General features: G+C 45.8%; 2 protein-coding genes across 2 annotated transcripts in view; both read right to left on the bottom strand.

Moving 5' to 3' along the window:
* Positions 1-4,967, bottom strand: part of LOC101102967 (antigen WC1.1) — a 50,943-nt gene extending 45,976 nt beyond the window's left edge. The window contains exons 1-2 of the mRNA XM_060413462.1: positions 4,842-4,967; positions 857-1,177 (exon numbers count right to left, since the gene is read on the bottom strand). Coding sequence (XP_060269445.1) covers positions 857-1,177; positions 4,842-4,914 — 394 coding nt within the window. The 5' untranslated portion in view covers positions 4,915-4,967. The remainder of the gene's footprint in view (positions 1-856; positions 1,178-4,841) is intronic.
* A 12,100-nt stretch (positions 4,968-17,067) lies between these two features.
* LOC106990118 (antigen WC1.1) overlaps positions 17,068-23,875 on the bottom strand; it is a 53,443-nt gene continuing 46,635 nt past the window's right edge. The window contains exons 8-15 of the mRNA XM_042247601.2: positions 22,864-22,905; positions 22,461-22,775; positions 22,175-22,207; positions 21,473-21,610; positions 20,991-21,083; positions 20,639-20,722; positions 19,984-20,118; positions 17,068-17,355 (exon numbers count right to left, since the gene is read on the bottom strand). Of these exons, the coding sequence (XP_042103535.1) occupies positions 17,210-17,355; positions 19,984-20,118; positions 20,639-20,722; positions 20,991-21,083; positions 21,473-21,610; positions 22,175-22,207; positions 22,461-22,775; positions 22,864-22,905 (986 nt within the window). The 3' untranslated portion in view covers positions 17,068-17,209. The remainder of the gene's footprint in view (positions 17,356-19,983; positions 20,119-20,638; positions 20,723-20,990; positions 21,084-21,472; positions 21,611-22,174; positions 22,208-22,460; positions 22,776-22,863; positions 22,906-23,875) is intronic.

The following is a 23,875-nucleotide window of genomic DNA, read 5'->3' as shown; positions in this document are numbered from 1 at the left end:
CTTGTCTATCTCAATGAAACTATGAGCCATGCCATGTAGGGCCACCCAAGACAGATGGGTCTTAGTGGAGAGTTCTGACAAGACATGGTCTACTGGAGAAGGAAAGGCAAACCACCTCTGTATACTTGCCTTGAGAACCCTATGAACTCCTAGCTTCACTGCCTCTTATACGTGATGTGCTTCAGCTGCTGTGTTGTAAACCTCAAGAGTGCATTTTCCTGCTCCCTCAACATCCCTGTAAATATGGTGTGAGCTCCCCACTCGATTCATCAGGTACACCAGTGTGATGAGATTTTCCCTGCCACGAGTCCCGCTTCTGGCCTCCTCTGACTGTGACCTAGGGACATTTAAATGCACCACTGAGTTTCTCTCACACCTTTTCCTGTGTAACTGCACCATGACTTTGGGTATTTTCACTTGTGCATGGGTCTTCACATGCCCTTATGAGGTCCATTGCTTGGTTGATCCTGTTCTATTGGCACATCACCCACATACCAACCTGATGGAGTGTGATAACTCTGACTTTTAGGACCAATGAGGATAATAAACCTTGTTGCCTACAACTCTCCTATGACAGCCCCTGCCCCCGCCAACAATGTAGCCACATCCACATCCTACTGACCATTATGTCAAAGAATACAGAACAATTACCATGCTGAGACTGTGTCACAGAGGTCGAACCCAGAAGCTGAATCTGTATGAAACTTTTGACCTCACCTCGGCCTCCTACAACAGAACACAAAGACCCTTCACCCAAGCATGTTCTAAAGGCTCTATCCGTAATCTCGAGTCATTCCTGTGATAAGACAGAGGCTTTTCCTGCTAGAGATCCCCACACAGACCAGACAGGACTTACCTGAGCAGACTACTCCAGCATCCCAATCATGGGTATAGCTATCATTACGATAGTCTTTAATATTAGAATGCCTACAGTCACTGACAGTTGACTCTGTCCCTTCACATGAAGTATATGAAAGCCAAATGGGGCCAAGTCCTGGCCCAAAATAAGCCTTTTGAGGAATACGAACAGCAGCTCCACACCCCAGCTGTCTGCACACTACAGATGCATCCTTCAAACTCCAGCTGCCGTCAACCACTGTGCCCCATTCTCCCTGGTGCTTCACTTCCACTCTCCCCTCACAGCGGTGGGCTCCATCTTTCAGTCTCAGCTCCAGTACTGCAAAAGAGACACACGACAGGAAAGATTTTAGGAGACTTAGAGTGGTACAATATTTAAAACATTAGCTCTCTGGGGAGCAAAACAGTGCATGGGATATAGTATTTCCTGACCTCTGTGGTATAAACATTCCCAGCGTGGCCAACTTTAAGCCCCCAGTGTGCCATCACTGAACACGGAGCAGGAAGGGAGGCACCAAGTATTTCTCAGGAGCCTGTAGAACCAGCTCCAGGGACACCATCGAGGACAGGCCTTCAGAGACTTTGGATGCTGCCCTCCCTGTAGATGTGCCCAAGGCTACTAGGGCCCAGCATCTCCATCTCAGTTGCAGCTCATGGACCGGGAACCAGGGAGGAATCCTCCCTCTCTTTCCCTGTCCATAGGAAGCATCTCATCCAGCTCAGGAACAGAGGGCTGGGTAACAGGCCCTAAAATGCCCTGGTTATTCCTGCCATCTGGTGTTCACGTCTTTGTGTAATTCCACACTCCAATGTACCTGTAACACGCATCTAACAAATGGAATTTGACGAAAGTGATCATATGTCACTTTAGTGATTAAGTCATAAGATGACTCTGGTTTCTGAATATAAAAAGGAGTTCGTTAGTAGGAACATCATAGATGGAGACATTACCAGTGTTCAGTTCAGTTCAGTCACTCAAGCGTGTCTGATTCTTTGAGACCCCTTGGACTACAGTACACCCGGCCTCCCTGTCCATCACCAACTCCTGGAGTTTACTCAGACTCATATCCATTCAGTCAGTGATGCCATGCAAGCATCTCATCGTCTATTATCCCTTCTCCTCCCACCTTCAATCTGTCCCAGCATCAGAAGACTCGATTTCTTGAAATAAAGAACTAACCAGATGTTTTGCTATTCTCTGATAGCTCAGTTGGTAAAGAATCCACCTGCAATGCAGGAGACCCCGGTTCAATTCCTGCATCAGGAATATCTGCTGGAGAAGGAATAGGCTCCCCACTCCAGTCTTCTCTTGGTCTTCTCTTGTGGCTCAGCTGGTAAAGAATCAGTCTGCAATGCTGGAGACCTGTGTTTGATCCTTGGGTTGGGAACACCCCCTGGAGAAGGGAAAGACTACCCACTCCAGTAAGGCCTGGAGAATTCCATGGACTGTGTGCAAAGAGTCAAACATGACTGAGTGACTTTCACTTCTTCAATTCTTCAACCAGATATTTTGAAGCTGAATAATAAATGAATGGGCTTCCCAGGTGGCACTAGTGGTAAAGAACCTGTCTGCAAGTGCAGGAAATGTAAGAGACTCGGGTTCAATTTCTGGGTCTGGAAGACCCCCTGGAGGAGTGCATGGCAACCCACTTCAGTATTCTTGCCTGGAGAATCCTGTGGATGAGGAGCCTGGTGGGCTACAGTCCATGGGGTCACAAAGAGTCAGACATGACTGAGGCGACTTAACATGCACAATACAATGAGCAAACTGAAGAATTCAACACAGAGACTCAACAACAGACTTGACCAAGGGAAAGAAAAAGACAAAAGAATCAATGTGTTAGAAGGAAGATTAGTTGAAAGCATCCAAATAGAGGAGCCAAAAGAGGATGAAAGGAATATAGAAAGCCAGTGGACACCATAAAGAGAAACAATGTACGGACCGGAGTCAGAGCAGAAGAAGTGAAGGAGAAAAGAATTAAGGGCTGAGAACTTCCCTGGTGGTGTAGTGGTTAAGAACCCACCTGCCAGTGCAGGGGACATGGGTTCAATCCCTGGTCCAGGAGATGCCACAATCCGCAGAGCAGCTACGCCAGCGTGCCCCAGCTGCTGAAACGTGTGCACCCAGAGCCTGTGCTCTGCACCAAGAGAAGCCCCTGCAGTGAGAAGCCTGTGCACTGCAGCGAGGAGCAGCCCCTGCTCACCGCAGCTAGAGAAAGCCCGCGGGCAGCAAGGAGACCCAGCACAGCCAAAAGTAAATAATCAAAACAGAAAGACAGGCTGCGAATTTCCAAACCTAGGGAAAGATCTGGACATCTAAGTTCAAGAAGTTAATAAGTCACCCCATAATTTCAATCCAAAACAACCTTGTTCAAGACCTACAGAGTAAAGTGTTCAAGTCCAAAAATAAAGGGAAAACTCTAAAAGTCTAAAGAGTAGAAAAGAATTCTGTCACCCAAGAGGACTCCCATAAGGAGATCCGCGGATATATCCACAGAAACCCTGCAGACCATGAGGAAGGATTGGTGACACACTCCACCCTCACTCAGGGGAAAGCAGCTCCAGGGAGGGACAGGAGAGGGCACGGAGAAAGGGCTCCCTACAGAGTCACAGCAGATCCTGGGAGGACAAAGGACCGTCCCAGGCCCCCAGCACATCAGGAAACATCACAGAGACGAGGGCAGGGACTTGGGAACTTATACACGTGGGGCTGCACGTCAACTGATTTTTACAGAGGGATAATTCGTTCATTGGAAGGACCGATGTGGAAGCTGAAACTCCAATACTTTGCCCACCTGCTGTGAAGAGCTGAAACGTCAGAAAAGACCCTGAAGCTGGGAAAGAGAGAAGATGGGAGGAGAAGGGGACGACAGAGGATGAGATGGTTGGATGGCGTCACTGACTCAATGGACATGACTCTGGGTAGACTCTGGGAGTTGGTGATGGACAGGGAGGCCTGGTGTCCTGCGGTCCATGGGATCACAGAGTCAGACACCAGTGAGCGACTGAACTGAACTGAACTGAACAGACAAGAAGTCCCCTCTCCTGGATGCAGGCTTCTCTGCTCCCTAATGGACACCTGGTGGGAACGGGTGAGGCCAGCCCGCAGAGCCTCTCACAGAGCCCAGTGCTAGGCAGACATGGCAACAAGCAGAGGGGAGCCCGAGAGATGGGGGAGAGGAGCCAGAGAGAGGCAGGCAGGTGCACGATTATCTCTGATCCAGTTACATGCAGCAGCCGTGACACCCAGCCCTGTGGACACCCTGTGTGCTTCACAGACCAACGGACTCAGTCCCTGCTCAGCAGCTCGGTTCCTCTCACTCAGACAGGCTCCACCTCCCCTCACACACACACACAGGCTCACACACTCCCCCCACACACACACACAGGCTCACACACCCTCACACACTCCTCACACACTCCTCACTCAGCCTCACTCACCCACACTCATCTGCACATACTCCTCACACACCTTAATACATCACTTGCACACTCCTCACACACTCCACAAACACATACACTCTTCACACACACATACACCCTCACACACACACACCCTCACACACTCCTCACCTGCGCACATACACACACATACACACACACAAGCACAGAGCCTACAGGAGCGAAGACACAGGAAACACGGGGACCCAGGGGCAGTGCTTGCACACCAGGCACGTGGAGCGTGTGGGAACAGCCCAGAGTCCCAGCTGAGCTCAGTCGCTGGACACACTGGGGGCCGCTGGGACTCCTAGAAGCTCCCTGAGAACAAGGGAGACAGTGGAGGGACTCAGGCTGACCCAGCTCGGTCCAGACAAAACTTCACTGCTCTGTAAAATCTGCCGCTATGACCAATGGACCCCCCATAGGAGAGGGACCAGTATTCACATCAGCATGGTTCTTTTTTGGTCAGAAACACTGAGGCTCAGCTCCAGAACTCCAGACACCTGCCTGCTGTGGACCCAGGACAGAGGGGCAGCTCTTACCTTGACCACCCACCATAGTGCTGAGGAGGAGGACACAGAGTCCCCGCAGGGAGAGGCGTCTGCCCAGAGCCATCCTGACCCCACGTCCTCAAGGTCACAGTCCCAGCTGCAGGATCAGCCTGTGAGGAGTGTCAGGGTGCCGAGCGGGGTCTATATAGACCACCCCTTACACCCTCCCTCCTGAGAGCCAATAGCGACACCTCTCACCATTTCAGGCACTATCGGAGGCTGCATCTGCCACTTTCTGAAGCTCAGACACCAATGAGCTTCTGAATCTTCCACATCTCCTTATATGAGCAACACGGTCCTTGACCTCCTGCTTCCGTAGTCCTAAGAGCTGGGTCCCACTGCTGGGACTAGGGTAGAAACGGTTCATCAGAAATCATGAGTGTCTTTCTCTCCCCTGATCACCCTGGTCAATATCTGAAGACTGTGAGATCTCACAGGATCTTGGTGTGGAGTCTGTTGACCTGTGCAGAATAACTTTTGTAGAATCAAGTGTTGATCTTCCCCCGTACTGAGCTCAGGGTGGAAGCAGAGAACTACAAGAAGTATTTTTTTTCTTTAGTTTTTAGTTTGTTACCTTTTAATTTGATGTATAACATACATACAAAAAAGTGCCCAAAGCATAAATTTTCAGTTCAGTGAATTAGTATAAATTGAAAATCAATATGTGCATAGGTAGGTGTATATATGCATATATATGTTTTTGAGAAGCACACCTTGAAATATGAGTGTATTTATCAGGTCAGCAGAAAATGAGGACCAGGAGTACAGGAATTCACAGGTGACTGTGAAGGCATGAAGTGAGACCCATCAAGTTGGGGGGATGAGATTGCAGGGTTTTCCTCCTTCTCAGAGTGATCTGGAGACTGGGTCCTGGAGCAAATGCCTGCATGCTGAGTCGTGTCTGACTCTTTGCAACCCATGGACTGTAGCTCGCCAGCCTCCTCTGTCCAGTGGATTTCCCAGGCAAGAATACTGGAGGGGGTTGCCATTTCCTTCTAAAGGGATCTTTCTTACTCAAGGATCGAATCTGCTTCTCCTGCATTGGCAGGTGGGTTCCCTATAGGGACATTCAGACGGGTTAAATCCCTTTCCCTTTATTGCATTTCATTTATGTGAAGTATCTCTTTCAGCTAGTCACTAAATGATGCTGACAGAGAGAAAGAGATTGCTATTAAAGGAAACAAAGAGAAAGTAGGAGTCATCATTCAACTGTAGCCCACCAAAATAGGAGCAGGGATCTCTAGAAGAAAACATGGGGCTTCACTGATGGCTCAGCAGCAAAGAATCCGCCCACATAGCAAGAGACGTAGATTCAATCCCTGGGTCGGGAAGATCCCCTAGAGAAGGAAATGGCAACCCACTCCAGTATTCTTGCCTGGAGAATTCTGCAGACAGAATGGCCTGGCCAGCTACAGTCCACCGTGTCGAAATGAGTTGGGCACGACTAAGTGACAAAACAACGAAAACACGAAAATTCTACTTTAGAAAGACTAAAGATTTCTAAACCTCACGTGCCCCCTTTATATGCTGAGAGTATGGTTTGATAAGAATCAGGATACATTTGTATTATAAAACCATAACTAAAGAAGATGCAAAATATAATTTAAGGGAACAGCTCCAGAGAGATGGGGAAATAGAAAGTCTGCTACACGATAGCTGAATGTGCAGGGCAAAGAAGCGGTGAGTGAAACAGGGAAGAGAAAGGGGTTCATGCTGCCTGAAACCACCGATGAACCCACCTCCTCTGTTCTGCATTTAAGAAGAAAGGTGGAGGCAAGAATGGAATCCCAGGTGGGTTGAGGGGACAGATCCAAGCAGAAAGGATGATGTCCAGTGTAGCCATTGCTGCCTTGTTCTGTTTCCACTCATCAGAGAAGCTCCCAGATGCTCCCCCAGAAGGTACCCCAGGGATGAATAGAGAGACTGAGAAGGGCCATAAGGGATGCAAGACAGAGCTCCCCCATCGAAATTCAAGGTCACTAATGTGTTGCCCCCTTTCCTCATGCCCCCTCAGGCTCAAGATTCCCATGATGCAGCCCTGTGGTCCACAGAAGCCCACCCTGAGGCCCCCTCACCCTGACTCCGTCTTTTCAGCACAGATGTGGAAGGAAGCATCTGTGACATACAGGCCCCAGAGTCCCCACTGGAGCTCAGAGACAGCTTCAAGAGCCACCCACAGCCCCCCTTAAGGTCTCAGTAGGGCTAACACTGAGGGCAGCTGCAGGTTAGTCCACAGCCCTGCCACATCCCCCACCAGAAGGACCCCTCATCCCAGGCAGCAGACACAACTTCTCTGTCCCGCCATGCCTGTCCTTCCTATTGAGACTTTGGAGAAAAGACAGTTGAACACATGCTTTTCTTCCTCTAAATAGGCTAATATTTACCCATCACTGATGCAAGAATCACTTCCTTGTCATCTGGTCCTCTCACTCTCAAGCCCCATGACTGTACCTGACCCCACCTCCTTCTATATCTGGACCTTTAACAGATTAATGATAAAAACTGATTATAAATATCAAAATAAAAATTTACACTCAGTTGCTGAAGTAAGACCAGGATCTGCTCAGTCACTTGGAATTGATGCTCTACTCCCTCTGGGCCCAGAGTCATCATTCCTTACCCAGTTATGGACTCCACACCATCACCAGAAACCACCAGCCAGATATCTAGAACACAGGACATGCTTCCTGGGGTCCAGTATCCCTCCCACAGGATGACACAGGGATGTGTTTAGTGAGCCAGGTACACATGGTCTCAACTTGGGATGGAAATCTCACAGGTGAGATGCTGTCAGCAGCTCCAGACACTTTATAGAAAGGGATGGGGTATAAGGAGTGGCAAACTCAGGGCTGGCAGCCTGTCCCCACGGCACCCTCTGCCCCAGAGCTGGGGGTGCAGGGTCAACATGGACCAACTCCCCCTTGGATGAAGCTACATCTTTCTGAAACATGAAGTAATCTCAGTAGCCAATCTCATCAAAGATTTGAAGGGAGAAAGTTTAGGGAGGACCCTAACCAAGCTGTGTCCACAATGAACATGAGAGAGTGCAGTACAGGGGTCACGAAAACAGGCTCGGAAGCCAGACTGCCTGGTCTTGACTCACAGTTTAGCCACAGGCCAAGTGTGGGCCTTGAACAGGGTTCTTACACTCTCTGATTAGTAAAAGGAGGGTTATGATCCTACCAAGATGACTGATTTTGGTGCGGATTAAGTGAGTTGGCATTAGTATGTGATATTACAACACTAGTTAACAGTAGTACATGCGCTGATGCTGATGTGCTCATTCGTGGCCCATGAATGAGAACCCATGCCAGGGTCCTCTGTCCACGGAACTTTCGAGGCAATAGCAGTAGCACATAGTAGTAGCATTATGTACTACTGTTAACCCGCTTTCCTGATGGCTCAGATGATAAAGAATCTGCCTGCAATGCAGGAGATCTGAGTTCGATCCCTGGGTCAGGAAGATTCTCTGGAGAAGGAAAAGACAACCCACCTCGGTATTCTTTCCTGGGAAATCCCATGGATAGAGGAGCCTGGAGGGGCCACAGTCCATGGAGTCGCAATGAGTTGGTCACAGCTGAGCGACTAACACACACACACACACACACACACACACACACACACACACACGAAGTAGTAGTAGAGAAGCAGTGTTAGGGCATCTCCCACCATCTCATCCCAGGAATTCCAGGACTCTAGAACAGGAATTCCATTCTGTTACCTGGAGCCTTGACTGAGGCTGTCAGAACTCTCCCAGGAACCACATGCTGTGATGGTCCTTGGTGCCAATCAGAGTTGTGAGTCTTCCACACATCACCCCTTCTCTCTGTGTCCCAAGAACCTCAACCTTACCATTGGTGAGCTTTTGTGAATTAAGTTGGTTACTTAATCATTTTACTTTATAAACTCGAATGTACTTGGTAAAACATTTTGTGTCTAATTCACCTCCATATCCCCAATGCTTGGCTAACTAAAAATCGTAATGATGTCTCTTGTATACCTGAATGAATGAATGGCAGCCTGGTATTTTACACAAGTCATTTCAATCAAAAAGAAATCTTTTGAGAAATAATTTAACTTGTTGTGAGGATGCAACAGCACAGTGCAAGCTGCATCATTCGTTTGAATGATATTTCAATACTGTTAAATGGTATGAGCTATATACGGTTCACTTCAACACCTTTCTGCAATGAATGCAGTAAATTGCAATAACTAGAAACAACCTAGCCCCAGCACAAGAGCAGTGCTGAGAGAGGCAGCTCTAAACATGCATAAACGCTGCAAATTTCTCTCTCTATCTGAAGATAAAGAAGACAAAGCACAGAACACTGACAGGTGAGGACCATGAAGCCTCCTGTTCTGGTCTTAATCAGATATGGCCGAGTGGTCAGGATGTTTATGTATTTATCATTAGGCACATTTTCAATTCAAACCACACACAACTGTAACAGGAAGCAATTTTGTTGTAAAAAAAATTTAGACATCTTCCATGTTGAATTAGAAGTACAGAAGTAAAGAGCAGAAAGAATCTTATTCTTTTACTTAGGCTAACTATCTGTCCTTATGGATTCTAAAGCAATACAACATGTAGCATTATTATTCCCAAATCCATGAGAAAATGGTGGTCAGAGGTTCAGTAATCTCTTTGCTAGGAAAGTTAATAATTAAACCTGCTTGCTTGAGGAACATTTCCTCAGGACCAATCAGACAGACTAAAATACAAAGTATTTTTAAATTTAAAAAGAGGTATACATGTTTCAATGCCATTCTCCCAAAACGTTACGGGGAGGGAAGAGGGAGGAGGGTTCAGGATGGGGAACACGTGTATACTTGTGGCGGATTCATGTTGATGTTTCGCAAAACCTATACAATATTGCTAAGTAATTAACCTCCAATTAAAATAAATACATTTATATTTTTAAAAAAGAGGCAAAACCAATGCAATATTATAAAGTAAAAATAATAATAATAATAAAATAAAATCTGAAAATGAAAAGAGGTATACAACTCTAAAGGAAAATTATTAACTGAGTTGTTACACCAAAGCGTTGGAGACCCCCTTCACCATCTGTGTTCCTTGCATGAATGGGACTAAGATAGTAAAGACTCCTTTACCAAAGACCACTTCATCACAAGAGCATGAGGGAAAGAGCAAGGTCATGAGCTGGCTGAGGTGCAGCCCATCATCTCTGTTCAGCCCTTTACAGTCTATAACCAGAAACGTCGAACAAAGAGTGTGGCACTGAACTGGCCTCATTCATTCCTCCATAGTGCAGCATCAGATACCAGAGACAAGAGCAGACCAAAGCTGCTAAATCAAAGACAAGCAGATTCTAAGTGGAGAGCAAGCAGACAAAGGGTCCTTCCCTGCTGCTATTGGAAAGGAAGAAGCCCTCCCACCCCAGACACCATCTGTGGGAGGAGAGACAAGAAGACGCCTCCTGAAATAGAGGAAAACCAGTCTCAGCAGCGAGCTTGAGCTAGAAATGACAAGACAGTAATTACCATGAACCCGAACTAAGTTGAGGCATAAATTTTAAATGGGAGAGTCTGTGTTAACTTTATGGAACTTTGAATCCACACAAACATCCCTTGCTAGTGCACAAGATGAAATCAGTGATAAAAATAGAGAATATTACATTTATGTATATTTCAATTCTAGAGGACACATTTTTAAGCCCATTACAGAAAGAAAATTCATAAATCTTCTCTTGTTTTTAAAAGCACAGAGTTGTCATGTCTATGAACTCTTTCTAATTCCTCCAGCTCAAAATTTCTGCTGTGTTTATTTAATCTGTAAAACCTTGCTCACTGTCTCTAAAGTAGGGGCTTCTTGAGAGGAAGTATTGTGTCTTACTCTTCAATATCTCTTTAAAGTCAAGTAAAGACACATAGAGAGAGCTTACAAACAGTGGATAAAGAAAGAAATGAATGCATAAACAAATGCTGAAAATCACCCTGTAGTTAGTGATGCTGAGTGGGGAGGGTAGTGGGGGCAGGGGAGACACGAATCTGAGTACTCCGACTCAGCACACACAGAAGTGGAAAAAGGAGCCAGAGACATACCAGACGAAGGAACCAGATACAGAAGGCCTTCTTCAAATCCCATTCTGGGGACGGTCTAATGACATTTACTTTCTGCACAAAATTGTACCTCAGAAACTTCACCAAGGCAAGAAAAAAACTAACAGCATTGCTACCAAGGATGTGGCATCAATAGTAATATCATCAAATAGCTGTTTTTCTATCTCCCAGTGACTCATTCTGGCCAATGAAACGTGGGTGTTGCCACCTGTGTCACTTCTGAGCAGAGGCATGGAAACCCCGTGCGACTCTCTAGTTTCTCTCTTTCCTGCCCCAGAAGCTGCGTGTTCCACGTGGTACACGTGTGAGCCTGTGAAGCCTCACTGCCCACAGCACGTTTGCAGGTTGGTGATGAATGTGTGTGTGCACGTGTGTGTTCCTTCTGAGACTTGGGAGTCAGTTGTTCCAGCATCAGAACAGAGCCTATTCTGAAGACTTGAAAGGAAGACAGAATCTGTCCCATGAAGCAGGCACTTTCCTGGATCTCCTCTTCCTTCTGTGTCTTCACCCCAAGCTGCTCCCTTAGGTCTCAACTTGATTCCTCTTGGGGGCTCGGTTGATTCCTAGCCACCATGACTGACTGACCAACAACTAGATCTAAACTTCCGTTTAAGAGCGCCCACAGCTGGCGCAGCTCCTCTTCCCTTTACACCAGTCTGTGCCGACAGTTGTGCTTCCATTCCCAATTTTGGTCTCTGAGCATCTTGACCTTCATCCTGAAACAGCTCTCCTTTGCTCTGAGTTAGTCAGTTCATCATCTTTGATCTTATTTTTACATTCCACCAATCCTGTACTAGTGAAAAAGCAGCATGTACTTTGCAAACCTCTTCTGTTTCTTCTTGATTTCCAGAACAAATGTGATTCCTGGATTTAGTTCTCCATGTAGTTAATTAAATTCTTCACCTTTGGGTAAGAAATAATTTTGTTGAATTTTTTTTTCCTCAACTGAAGAAAACGGCACGTTCAAAACCTATCTCCTTGTGACCATGTAACCGAAAGGTATATGTGAGGGGTCCGGCGGCTAACCGCTCAAAAGCCAGTATACAGGCCAGGTTGGTGGAAAGGAAAGTTCGTTTTATTTCAGATGCCAGCAACTGGCGGGGAGGGTGGTGGACATCTGTACAAGGGCCAACTCCGCCCACCCCATGACAAGAAGAGGGTGAGAGCTTCTATACACAGAGCTGGGGTGGGGGAGGTTATATGCAGAAACAGCACAGTCATCTCTAACAGGCAGCTTCTAGTTGGTCATCAGTGGTCTGATTGGCATCATCTCGGTTGTTTTCAGTTCAGTTCAGTTGCTCAGTCGAGTCCGACTCTTTGTGACCCCATGGGCTGCAGCACACCAGGCTTCCCGGTCCATCACCAACTCCCAGAGCTTGCTCATACTCATGTCCATCAAGCTAGTAATGCCATCCAAAACATCCACTGGTTGTTTTAGGTACAGTTGATCTTTAGTGGTTTGGTGTACTTGTTCCCATGTCTTTGCGGTCAGTTCTCAGGACTGTGGATGGATGCTCAAGTCCTGGGTGCAGTGTGGTCATCACGTAGTCACTGCTCCACCTGGTGTTCTGTATCTATAAGAAGCTCCCAGGACATGGCTCAGAATATCATCCATAATCCTTGAGAAAGAACTAAAGGTCCTTACTGTGCTTAATGACTACATTATTATTATTTAGTCTCCTCTGAATGTTTTCATTTGTTTCCACGTTTCTTGCTTCTCCAATTAAATGTATTCTTTGACTGAAGTTTTCCACAGGCAAAAGGCAGGCAGAAGACACGGTGAGGGGCAAGGATCATAGAGTCCTCTCTGTTTCAACCACAGCCCTAGGGCCCCCCTTGGGACTTGGAAGGGGCTGGAGCAAGGAGAGGCTCTGAAGAACACACTTCATTAACTTCATGATTCACCCACCTCTGCTCAGAGCTGATGTAATTACCAACTGCAGAGCTATTGAGCTCTTGTGGGTGGTGATTCTTAAACCACTGAGACCTAAGGTTAGTGCCTCTGGGGTGGCACTCAGAGTTCAAAGCCTGAGTGATTGCTATCGCATGTGGAGCTTTGGTGCAGCTGAGTCCTGCCCGCAGACCAGCCTCAGAGCGCTGGAAATAAAGCAAAATGTGTTCCTCCTTTAACATCAAAGACTCTGTGAACAGATTCTCTTTTCCTTTTCATCAAATTCTTCCCAATCTGCGCATGCTAACCAAGGTTTCTGCAGTCTGCAGGCATCTTCTGAGGCCTGCCAGGGCCCAGCACTCGAGTGAGGCCTGTGCCTGTGTATAAGCTCTGTATCTCCCCTCTCTATAACTTAACAGATGCTCAGCTAATATTTATTGAATGGCTAAGTGGCATTGTATTAAATGTTGAAGACAAATTGTCTTAAATATAAAGAAATGTTTCTGAAAACATCATTTAACTAATATTTTTGTTTTAAAGGCAAATGTTTTCAGCAATTAGCAAGGCAAAATTTGATTTTCAAAAGTAAGCAGCTTATCACCAACACATACATCACAACTAACACCACAAATCTCTATCTCTAAAGATACATGAGATAAACCACAACATACTAACATGTGGATGCTTACTAAGTCTTAATCAAATGCAACTGAGGAAACAGGATATTCATTCATATGATTTATCATTGACAGTTTTTAAATTAAAATCACACAGCAATATCACAGAAAGAGAATTGGGGATTAAAAATGTACAGTTACACCATCTACATGATATAAGAAAGGAGAGGAGGTGTCAAAAGAGTTCTTTGGCTTAAAATAACAAACAGCTTAATTAGTCTTTCTCTTTGCAAAGGAGAGTCCTCTGGGGCTAATCTTGAAAGATGATGTGGAGACCAGGACAGCTCAACTGTTCTACACAATCGTTAGAATTGTGAACTGATAATTTTGGATAATGTTGCTCTTTGATTCCCTTCTCTTTACTTTTTCAGAATCTACCATAGGTTTTTACATTTTTGTTGCCACATGGCTCACATAAAACATCTTACAGAGAAAACGGTATATATATATACCACACTGATAACAAGTTAATTTCCATGACATACAAAAGCTCTACCTTTTTATCCTCTTCTACACTTTTTGTTTTTGATGTCAGAATTTACCTCTTTTTATATTGTATATCCACTAACAAAATATTTTTCTCTATAGTTGTTTTAATACTTCCTTTAGACTAGAGCTAACTGGTTAGCACACTACCATACTACAGTGTTAGAGTGTGCTGAATTTGATTCAATATTTACATTTACGAGTCTGTTATATATTTTCACTTCTTTCATATAAAAATTAGCATCCTTCATTTAATTTGAAGAAATCCCCTCAGCAATCTTGTAAGCCAAGCCTAATGTTGGTGAATTCCTGCAATTGGGAAAGTGTTTATATCATCTTCATTTATGCAAAACAACCTTTCTGAGAAAACGTATTCTTGGTTGGTAGGCTTTTTTTTTTTTTTTCAGAAGTTTGAATATATCATCCCTTTCTCTCTTGGCCTGTCAGGTTTCTTCTAAAAAGTCCACTGATATGGGAATTTATTTTTTGTGAGCATTACTTTTCTATTGCTGCTTATAAAATTCTGTCTTTTTCTTGATTACAAGCAATGTGTCTTGCGGATAACCATTTTGAATGAACTCTGAGGAGTGACCTACTAGCTACATGAACTTGGATGTCTAAATCTCATCAGATTTGGGACTTATCTGGTATTGTTTCTTTAAGTACAATCTCTGTCCTTTTCTCCTTCTTTTCTCCTTCCAAGACTCCAATAATGTGCGGGTTGTTTCTGTGAATGTTACCCCACAGTTCACACAGGTTCTTTCACACCTGTTCAATAATTTTCTTCTTTGTCCCCTGGCTAGATAACCTCGATAGTCCTGCCTTTTAAGTTACAAAGTCTTCTGCTGTTGTTGATGCTCTAGATAGCATTTTTCATTTTGCTGCATTTCAGTCATTGTAGTCCTAAGCAACTGATCCAACCAGTCAATCCTCAAGGAAATCAGTCCTGAATATTCATTGGAAGGACAGATGCTGAAGCTAAAACTCCAATACTTTAACCACCTAATGCAAAGAACTGACTCATTGGAAAAGACCCTGATGCTGGGAAAGATTGAGGGCTGGAGGAGAAGGGGATGACAGAAGATGAAATGGTTGGATGGCATCACCGACTGAATGAACATGAGTTAGAGTAAACTCTGGGAGTTGGTGAAGGACAGGGAAGCCTCGTGTGCTGCAGTCCATGGGGTTGCAAAGAGTCAGACACGACTGAGCCCCTGGATTGAACTGAACTGAACCTTAAGCAACTGAATTTATGTTTGGTTCATTTTTCTGTTTGGTTCCTTCTATTCTGTTTGCCTCACTGCAAAGCTTGAGGGATCTCAGTTCCTTACCAGGACTGAATCCAGACCACAGCAGTAAATGCATCGAATCCTAACCACTAAACCATCAGCAAACTCCTTATTTACTTCCTTTTTTTAGGATTTCTCTCTCTGTTAAAAAAAAAAACAAAACTGACTTTATTCTGCAGAATAACTCATCCTAGCTCAATACTTACTGAGCCCGAGCTCTAGGACCCACAAACCACAAATAGGAGGTGGCTTGCTGCAAGCCCTGAAGCCTGGGTGCCTAGAGCCTGTCCTCCACAGTAAGAGAAGCCCGTGCATAGAGAAGCCTGCTGTCCACAAAGAAGAGTAGTGCCTGCCTGCTGAAACTAGAGAAAGCCCATGTGCAGCAACAAAGACCCAGGGCAACCAAAAATTAAAAACAATAATAATGATGACGACAAATATTTTTCAATCTTATTTTGTTCACATGTTTTCTTCCTGAATTTGTTTAATAGTTTATCTGGGTTTTCTTGGAGTTCCCTGAGTTTCTTGGTGTGTATGCTTTATTTCATCATTAGTCATTTATTTCGCTACTTCCCAGTGGTGAATAGCCATGTAAGCTGTTCTCCCTGGGCATCTTCCCATCCCCAAGCACAGCCTAAAACTATGAACCTGCAAACATGAGTGTAGTTTGGAGCCCTGGAAACGTTCCAGAGTCATCAACCAAGTAATGGGTCCAGCTCACAAACAGCCCAGCACTCTCAGGTTTTATATTAGTTCAGCAGCTTCTCCATGATGTCCACAATGGAATCGGTGTTGGTAGGAGTGGTGGTGGGAGGGTTGGGGTGTTGTATAAATGTAATCTTTACTTGGTCACTCCTACATGACAGCTCTCTCTACCCTGAGGAATCATGGCAGGATCACAATTACATTTTCAGTAGTAAACAGATTAAAGCAACCTTGAAACAATCTTGAAACATCTGAAAATAGATGTTTTCAAAGAATCCCATTGGTCTGAAATTCTTCCTCTAAGAGATCAGTTATATCCACATCTCTGAAACATAAATAGCCAACTGTTCCTGATCTTTCTGTCTACATCCATTCTTCTGGATCCCCTCTGCCTAGGTCTCCACTTTTGCCCCCTTGCCTCACCTGACTACAGGGTGTGGGTGAGCATCAATTTGCCCTCCATCAACTTGCAGATATATAATTCACTTAGAAGGAGAGATCCTTGGAGAGACAAGAAATAGCAGCATCCTGAAGAAATAGTAGGAAGGGATGGAGAGGAAAGGAAGGATTTGTAAAGACTGGATAATCAGCTAGATGAGGGAGAAGAGCAAAGAGGTGTCTGTATCCACTTAAGGAATAAATGAGAGGGGAAAAAGGAAGATGTGGCTGTGTACAGTTAGATTTTGAACTGGCCTGTGAACATTTAGGCAGGATAAGGAAAGTTGTATCCATTCTCTCCTACCAGCCAACCTTCCACTTTGAAACTCACACCCAGTCTTGGGCCCAAGAACAGGTTACAAACAGGTGATGCGCCATCTCAGGGAGAGCATCCAGGAAAGTTCAGGATTGGGTTTTTTTCCATGAGTTCATCTTGTTAGGAAGGAGTGTGTGAATGTGGACCAAGTTTACATCCTTTTCTAAATAAGAGTGACCTGGAGCATTTGTGATCCAGGGTAAAATCATGCTCTCATTAGCCTCTAAGACAGGTGAGAGAGCAGGTCAGCTCACTCATCTTGCATTTTCTGTAAGGAAAATGGTGTTTGAGGACCAATCCTCTAAAAGCATTTGACGTGGAACTTGCTAAATTACCAACACAGCAAAAAGTTACTTTATTCAGAATATTTCATTTTGAGCAATTTCCATATAAAAGAGTTACAGGTCAGCACTACTCTACTGAAATACAAGCAATTAGAATATCTGAGTCTTCATCTCATATTTAATACAAGATCATGGGAAAGTTACTGGAGGTGTTCCCAAGGCACTTAGCTCAACGTCATCATACCCAGGGTCCCCTTTCTTCCCCTGGAGCAGCCAGGGGCTCTCTTCTCCTTCCCCAGGATCAGCCACCTCTCTGGAGAAGTTCAGAGAAGAGCCTGAAATAGTAAAGAGAAGTTTGATTAGAACTGAGACATGGGGACAGGACAGAGCCCTACAGTGGAAGGGAGTCAAGCAAGTGGTGATGACAAAGCACCCCTGGGACCCAGGTGTGGGCAGGAGGCTCAGGCTATTTCACATCAGTTACAGTGAGGATAGATCCCAGCTCTCCTCTCAGATCCAGTTTATGTGGTTTCTGGGGCCTCAGCTCCTTTGGAAATCCTGCATCACAGGAGCTGAGGCTGTGCTCACACAGGAGCTCTGGGAAGACCTGCTTCCAGACTACACAATACCAAGGAGATGCTCAACAACAGGAAGAATCATAAAAAGGAATTTAAATGTTCTCCTTTCACAGGTGATAGATGCAAATTCACAATAAAAGGGAGACTGGAGACAGGAAAAATCTGAATTCCTCACTCACCACCCAAATCTGCTCTTAGTTGATGACCTCTGATCCCAAATGTTCACAAATAGTATCACAGGTACAGCCACAGATGACCCCTCCCCAGAAACTGCACAGGCCCTCAAATGGAGAAATATTCTTTTATAGTGAATGAGTGTCTTCTCCTGGCTACTGAAATAACTAGAGCAAATTAGACCTTCAGTTCAGTTCAGTTCAGTCACTCAGTCATGTCCAACTCTTTGTGACCCCATGAATAGCAGCACGCCAGGCCTCCCTGTCCATCACCAACTCGCGGAGTTCACTCAAACTCATGTGCATCGAGTCAGTGATGCCATCCAGCCATCTCACCCTCTGTCGTCCCCTTCTCCTCCTGCCCCCAATCCCTCCCAGCATCAGGGTCTTTTCCAATGAGTCAACTCTTCGCATGAGGCGGCCAAAGTATTGGAATTTCAGCCTCAGCATCAGTCCTTCCAATGAACACCCAGGACTGGTCTCCTTTAGGATGGACTGATTGGATCTCCCTGAAGTCCAAGGGACTCTCAAGAGTCTTCTCCAACACCATAGTTCAAAAGCATCAATTCTTCGGCGCTCAGCCTTCTTCACAGTCCAACTCTCACATCCATACCTGACTACTGGAAAAACCATAGCCTTAACTAGACGGACCTTTGTTGGCAAAGTACTGTCTCTGCTTTTTAATGTGTTATCTAGGTCGGTCATAAGTTTCCTTCCAAGGAGTAAAGAAAGAAAGAAAAGAAAGTGAAGTCGCTCAGTCGTGTCCGACTCTTTGCGACCTCATGGACTGTAGCCTATCAGGCTCCTCCATCCATGGGATTTTCCAGGCAAGAGTTCTGGAGTGGATTGCCATTTCCTTCTCCAGGGGATCTTCCTGACCCAGGAATCAAACCCAGGTCTCCCGCATTGCAGGCAGATGCTTTACCATCTGAGCCAAAGGAGTAAGGGTCTTTTAATTTCATGGCTGCAATCACCATCTGTGGTGATTTCTGGAGCCCAAAAAAATAAAGTCTGATACTGTTTCCACTGTTTCCTCATCTATTTCCCATGAAGTGATGGGACTGGATGCCATGATCTTAGTTTTCTGAATGTTAAGCTTTAAGCTAACTTTTTCACTCTCCTGTTTCACTTTCATCAAGAGGCTCTTTAGTTCTTCTTCACTTTCTACCATAAGGGTGGTGTCATCTGCATATGTGAGGTTATCGATATTCCCCCCAGCAATCTTGATTTCAGCTTGTGCTTCTTCCAGCCCAGTGAACTGATCACAAATGCGGAGTCTATGACCCACCACCATGGCTTAATGTTAAGGTCACCATGTATCATAGACTTTGTACTTGTTAATATTAACATATGAACAGAGCTCATCTTAGATTATAAAAATGTTTCACCCAATTCAATACTGCAATATATATTTTTAAATCTCTACCTTTCATGTATCAGTTCAGTTCAGCCACTCACTTGTGGCTGACTTTTTACCACTGAATGGACCGCAGCACTCCAGGCTTTCCTGTCCATCACCAACTCCCGGAGCTTACTTAAACTCAGCTCCATCGAGTTGGTGATGTCATCCAACCATCTCATCCTCTGTCATCCGTCTCTTCCTGCCTTCAATCTTTTCCAGCGTCAGGTTCTTTTCCAATGAGTCAGTTCTTCACATCAGATGGCCAAAGTATTGAAGCTTCAGCTTCAACATCAGTCATTCCAATGAATATTCAGAACTGATTTCCATTAGGATTGACTGGTTTGATATCCTTGCAGTCCACACCACAGTTCCAAAGCATCAATTCTTTGGCACTTAGTTTTCTTTATAAATATGCTCAATTAATCAATAAATTTCTCTTTTGGCCATGACACAATGCTTGTGGGATCTTAGTTCCTTGACCAGAGTTGAACCTAAGCCCTAGCAGTAAAAGCACAGAGTCCTAACCACTGGACTACCAGGAAATTCCATAACCTATAAATCTTAATGCAAGTATATCACATATAAAATGATAAGTTTATGTCACATTATGGAGACATAAATGCCAAAAGTAGTGTGATTCCTCACTCCTTACAAGGAATCTAATGGCATTAAATATGGCATATGGTCAAGATGATGCTATCAAATGTATGAGATTACCTATATTTTGAATCTCTAAGAAGGCTGGGCATTGAGGAGCACAAATTCACCCTTTCCAGATTGAAAAATAGTAGATCAGCTGACCCCACTCACCTTTCTGGGGGGATCTCACCCCATTCTCCTCTGGGAACACTTTTTCCTCACTCCTCTGAGAGGCAGGAGGAGCCCCAGGCACTAACACCTCTTCAGCATCATCGTAATTTTCAGCAGAGACATCAGTCCTCTGATCTGGGGGTTCCAAGAGAGACAAGGGGATCTGATGAAACCACAGTAAGTGGGTTGGTCTGGGAAATATCTAAGATCCCTTATGATCAAGAGTTTCTGAATTGCTAAATAGAGGCACCAGTGACTTCTTGATTTAAAAGACTTTTTCTCTAAGACCATGTTTCATTTTGATGTACCCATAAACCAAAACATGATTCTATATATCTTAAGATTTCCTGAAGGAAACTACATATCACAAAGCTACTCTTATGCCACTGAACATTACTAAAGTACTTCAACAAATTGTGCTTTACAGATGTTATTTTTTAAAACATTGTGTGCCTGTTGTGATTCTGGACACAGAGAGACCAGCCCCAATGTGAGACACCACAGAACAGCCAGAGAAGGAGAAGGATGAATCCCATCTGGACACAAGGGATGCCTCTGGTCCATCAAAGGAAGACTGTTCCCCTTGCATCTCGTCACTATGAGGAGGGAAACTCTCCTCCCCAAAGCCCAGCCGAGGTGGGTTCACCTTCTTTACCTGGTGCAGATCTGTAGTCACTGTACTCCTCACCGTCCCTGGTGTAATACGGCAGTTTAATCACTGAGTCATCTGACAGGAGGCCTAATGTGGAGACAAACATCACAGAACACACAGAACGACCCTCCCCACACCCACGGAACCTGTGTTAAGACTGGGAAGGGACAAGCCTGGCTCCTGCCATGTAAATGGAGGCTGGGGGCTCACAGGGCTCGAGAGGCCATCTTGCCACTTTGGAGAGCCACCTCTGTGAGCCTGGGGCACATGCAGGGTCTGTGGATGCTGAGAAGACCCGCACACCCAGTAAGTGGTGACAACCAGAGGTCCCAGGAAGGCAGAGAGAGACATCTACCTGGACTACCAAGAAGACTCTCTTTCCGAGTCACAAAGTCATCGAGCTCCTCATACACGGCTTCAGCAAGAGCATCTTCATGGCTGGATAAGGCTGAGAGATCCCCCAGCAAGTCAGAGAAGCCGCCCCAGACACCCCGATCCAGCCAGCCCACCTTCATCTCCCCAGTGCTCACACGGGGGCTGCCAAGGCCTCAGCTTAACCTCCCACCCTGTGCACCGTGTCGGCACCTTCTCCCCTCATCTGACCTGAATCCACAGCTCAGCCCCAACTTGTCTGGTCTCAAAGGAGAGTACATGACTTACGAGAGTTCACGCCCTCGTCCTAAGAACTTCTGTCTACTCAGCCCTTAGAGCTCAGCATGGAGCACATGGAGTCTTCAGACTAAGAACAGAGACCTGGCCCAGGTTCCCCTCCTAACATCTGCCCCATCTCCTGCCTCCACACACTCTCCCTGGTCCCCAGTTCCCCCTGCTGCCCACCTCTGCGCTCTGCTCTCCATCTGAGCAGCTGAGTCACCAGGATGACAAGGACCAGGAAGAGAAGTGCCCCCAGGATGAGGCAGAGGACCCCAGGCAGGGAGAAGACACCAGGGAGAGGATTTGAGGTTGTTCTTGTCCCTAAGGAAAACAAGGGAAGAAGGTTGGAGAAGGTCACACAGAGGCACAGAGAAACCCCTGCCAGCATTTCCAGGGAGCTCCAGATGATGGCGTCCCAGCCTCAGACACAAGTACACTAACAGACTGGCCTCCTCTGGGTCTCCTCCTGAGACAAGTCAACTCCACTCTGGCCAATGTGGCCCTGAGGCAGAGCCAGGGATTGCCAGGGAGCTGCCCTGCAGAGACAGCCTCTGAGGACCCAGCTCATCCCCTCTCCTTGGGCTTCAGGAGACAGAGCATCAAACAGTCCTGGGACCCGCACCTCACTGATGATGAACAACACACAGGGGCAAGTGGGAGTTCCTTAGATTCTACAACATGGGAACCAGACTTCCTTGGACCCCCAGGCATGAGAACATTTGACCTTGGGAACCAAGGCAGGGGATTTCCCCAAAGTAATGCCCTGGCTCCTCCCCAACAGCCACGGCTCCTCAGACTCTTTCCTCCTCTGAGCTGTCAGAGAGCCCACAGAACAGGTCCCCAGTATTTGAGTATTCTCCCCTGCCCGTGGATGGATCACAGTACCTGCTGTAGTCGCGGGCAATGTTGTCCTTGCACCTAAAGAGAAAAACAGCAGCTTGGAGCAGAGTGATTGGCCAGAACACAGGGCAGCTCATTTTACCCTCCTGAGCCTGAAATCACCCCTCAGTCTCTGCAACATCAGTGTCCAGTCCTCCCAGCTCCCTGATCCTAGATCAGAGCCCCAGCACCAAGATGCTGTCAGGATACAAACTCCCAACCATACCCGGCTCAGCCTGCTACCCCATGCTGCCCCAGCTCACCCAGGGTGGAGCCCGAGCCCCTCGCTCACCAGAGCACCTCACACCAGCATCCTCCTCGTGCTTGCAGTCGCTCTGCCCCCAGGGATCCGCAGCACAGTCCCACAGGGAGGACTCCCGGCCCCTACACCGCACCTGGTCCAGCCAGATGCTCCCATTTCCAGGGCCGAATGTCGCAGCTCGCAGGGCTTCCAGGGCCTGGCCACAGCCCAGCTGCTGACACACCACCTCGGCCTCTGCCAGGCTCCAGGAGTCATCACACACGGTGCCCCAGGAGCCGCTGTGCCAGACCTCCACCCGCCCTGAGCACTCGCTGTCTCCTCCCCTGAGCCGGAGCTTCTCTCTGTCTGAAAAGGCAGCAGCCCCTCCTGTGACTCCCATGGTGGGAGGAAGGAGCCCCTGGGAGCCACAGGGGAGGGGGTGGGGCTGACGTACCTGTGCAGGGGGCAGCAGCTGGACAGCTCTTGGGTCTTCTTCCTACAAACAATGAACAAAAGACTGAAAATATGTATATAAAATAATTGAAGCTGATAGAAATAAATACAAATTCAAAACAACACACACACACACACACACAATAAGGATAAATAGTACCTGTCATAAAGTATCAAAATTTGAATACTCTTTCCAGATCATCCTATCAAACCTCCTACCCCCTCTATGCAGAGAACCTCTGCGAAAATGATGGCAGGACCTCTATGAGGGGTTGCTCACTTTCATGGTCAAAGACTTTACCACCTCTTAGTTCACAGGGTTTAACTGTAGGGAAAACATCATCAATAAAAGATCTAACAGTTTAATGCCTCTTTGGCCTTCAAATGGAAAAGACAAAAAGATGAAAAAAGAGAGGCAAGGAAGAGAGTGAGCCTCTGCTTTTGAAATATCTCTCATCACATTCTTAGCTGTGGGTTTGTGTATGTGGAGGGGGAGGGAAGGAAAAAGAGAAACAGAGAGAGAAATGTAGAAGGAATAAGGTGCTATGGTTTGACTATTTGTCGCCCTCCTCAACATTTATTTATTTCATTCAACATTTACTGTCAACATCTCAATTCCCAATGTAACAGTATTTAGTGGTAGAGCTTTCTCAAACTCTTCCAAAAACAGAAGAAAAGAACACTTCCAAATTCACTTTATGAGGCCAACATTATTCTGATACCAAAGCCAGATAAGGACACCATGAGAAAAGAAAATTATGGGCTAATACTCTGATAAATATAAGTGCAAAAATCCTCAACAAAATATTAGAAAACTGAATTAACTTGACAATAACATTAAAAGAATCATACACCATGATCTAGTGATATTTGTTCTACAGATGCAAGGATAGTTCAACATTCACAATTAATCAATGTGATACACCAAATAAACAAAATGAAGATAAAAATCATATCCTCAAAGGATGCAGAAAAAGTGACAGATTTGACATCCATTTATGGTAAAAATTCTT

This window comes from Ovis aries, chromosome 3 (assembly GCF_016772045.2).
Source record: "Ovis aries strain OAR_USU_Benz2616 breed Rambouillet chromosome 3, ARS-UI_Ramb_v3.0, whole genome shotgun sequence".
NCBI lineage: Eukaryota > Metazoa > Chordata > Mammalia > Artiodactyla > Bovidae > Ovis > Ovis aries.
This window is presented reverse-complemented; position numbering and strand designations above follow the sequence as displayed.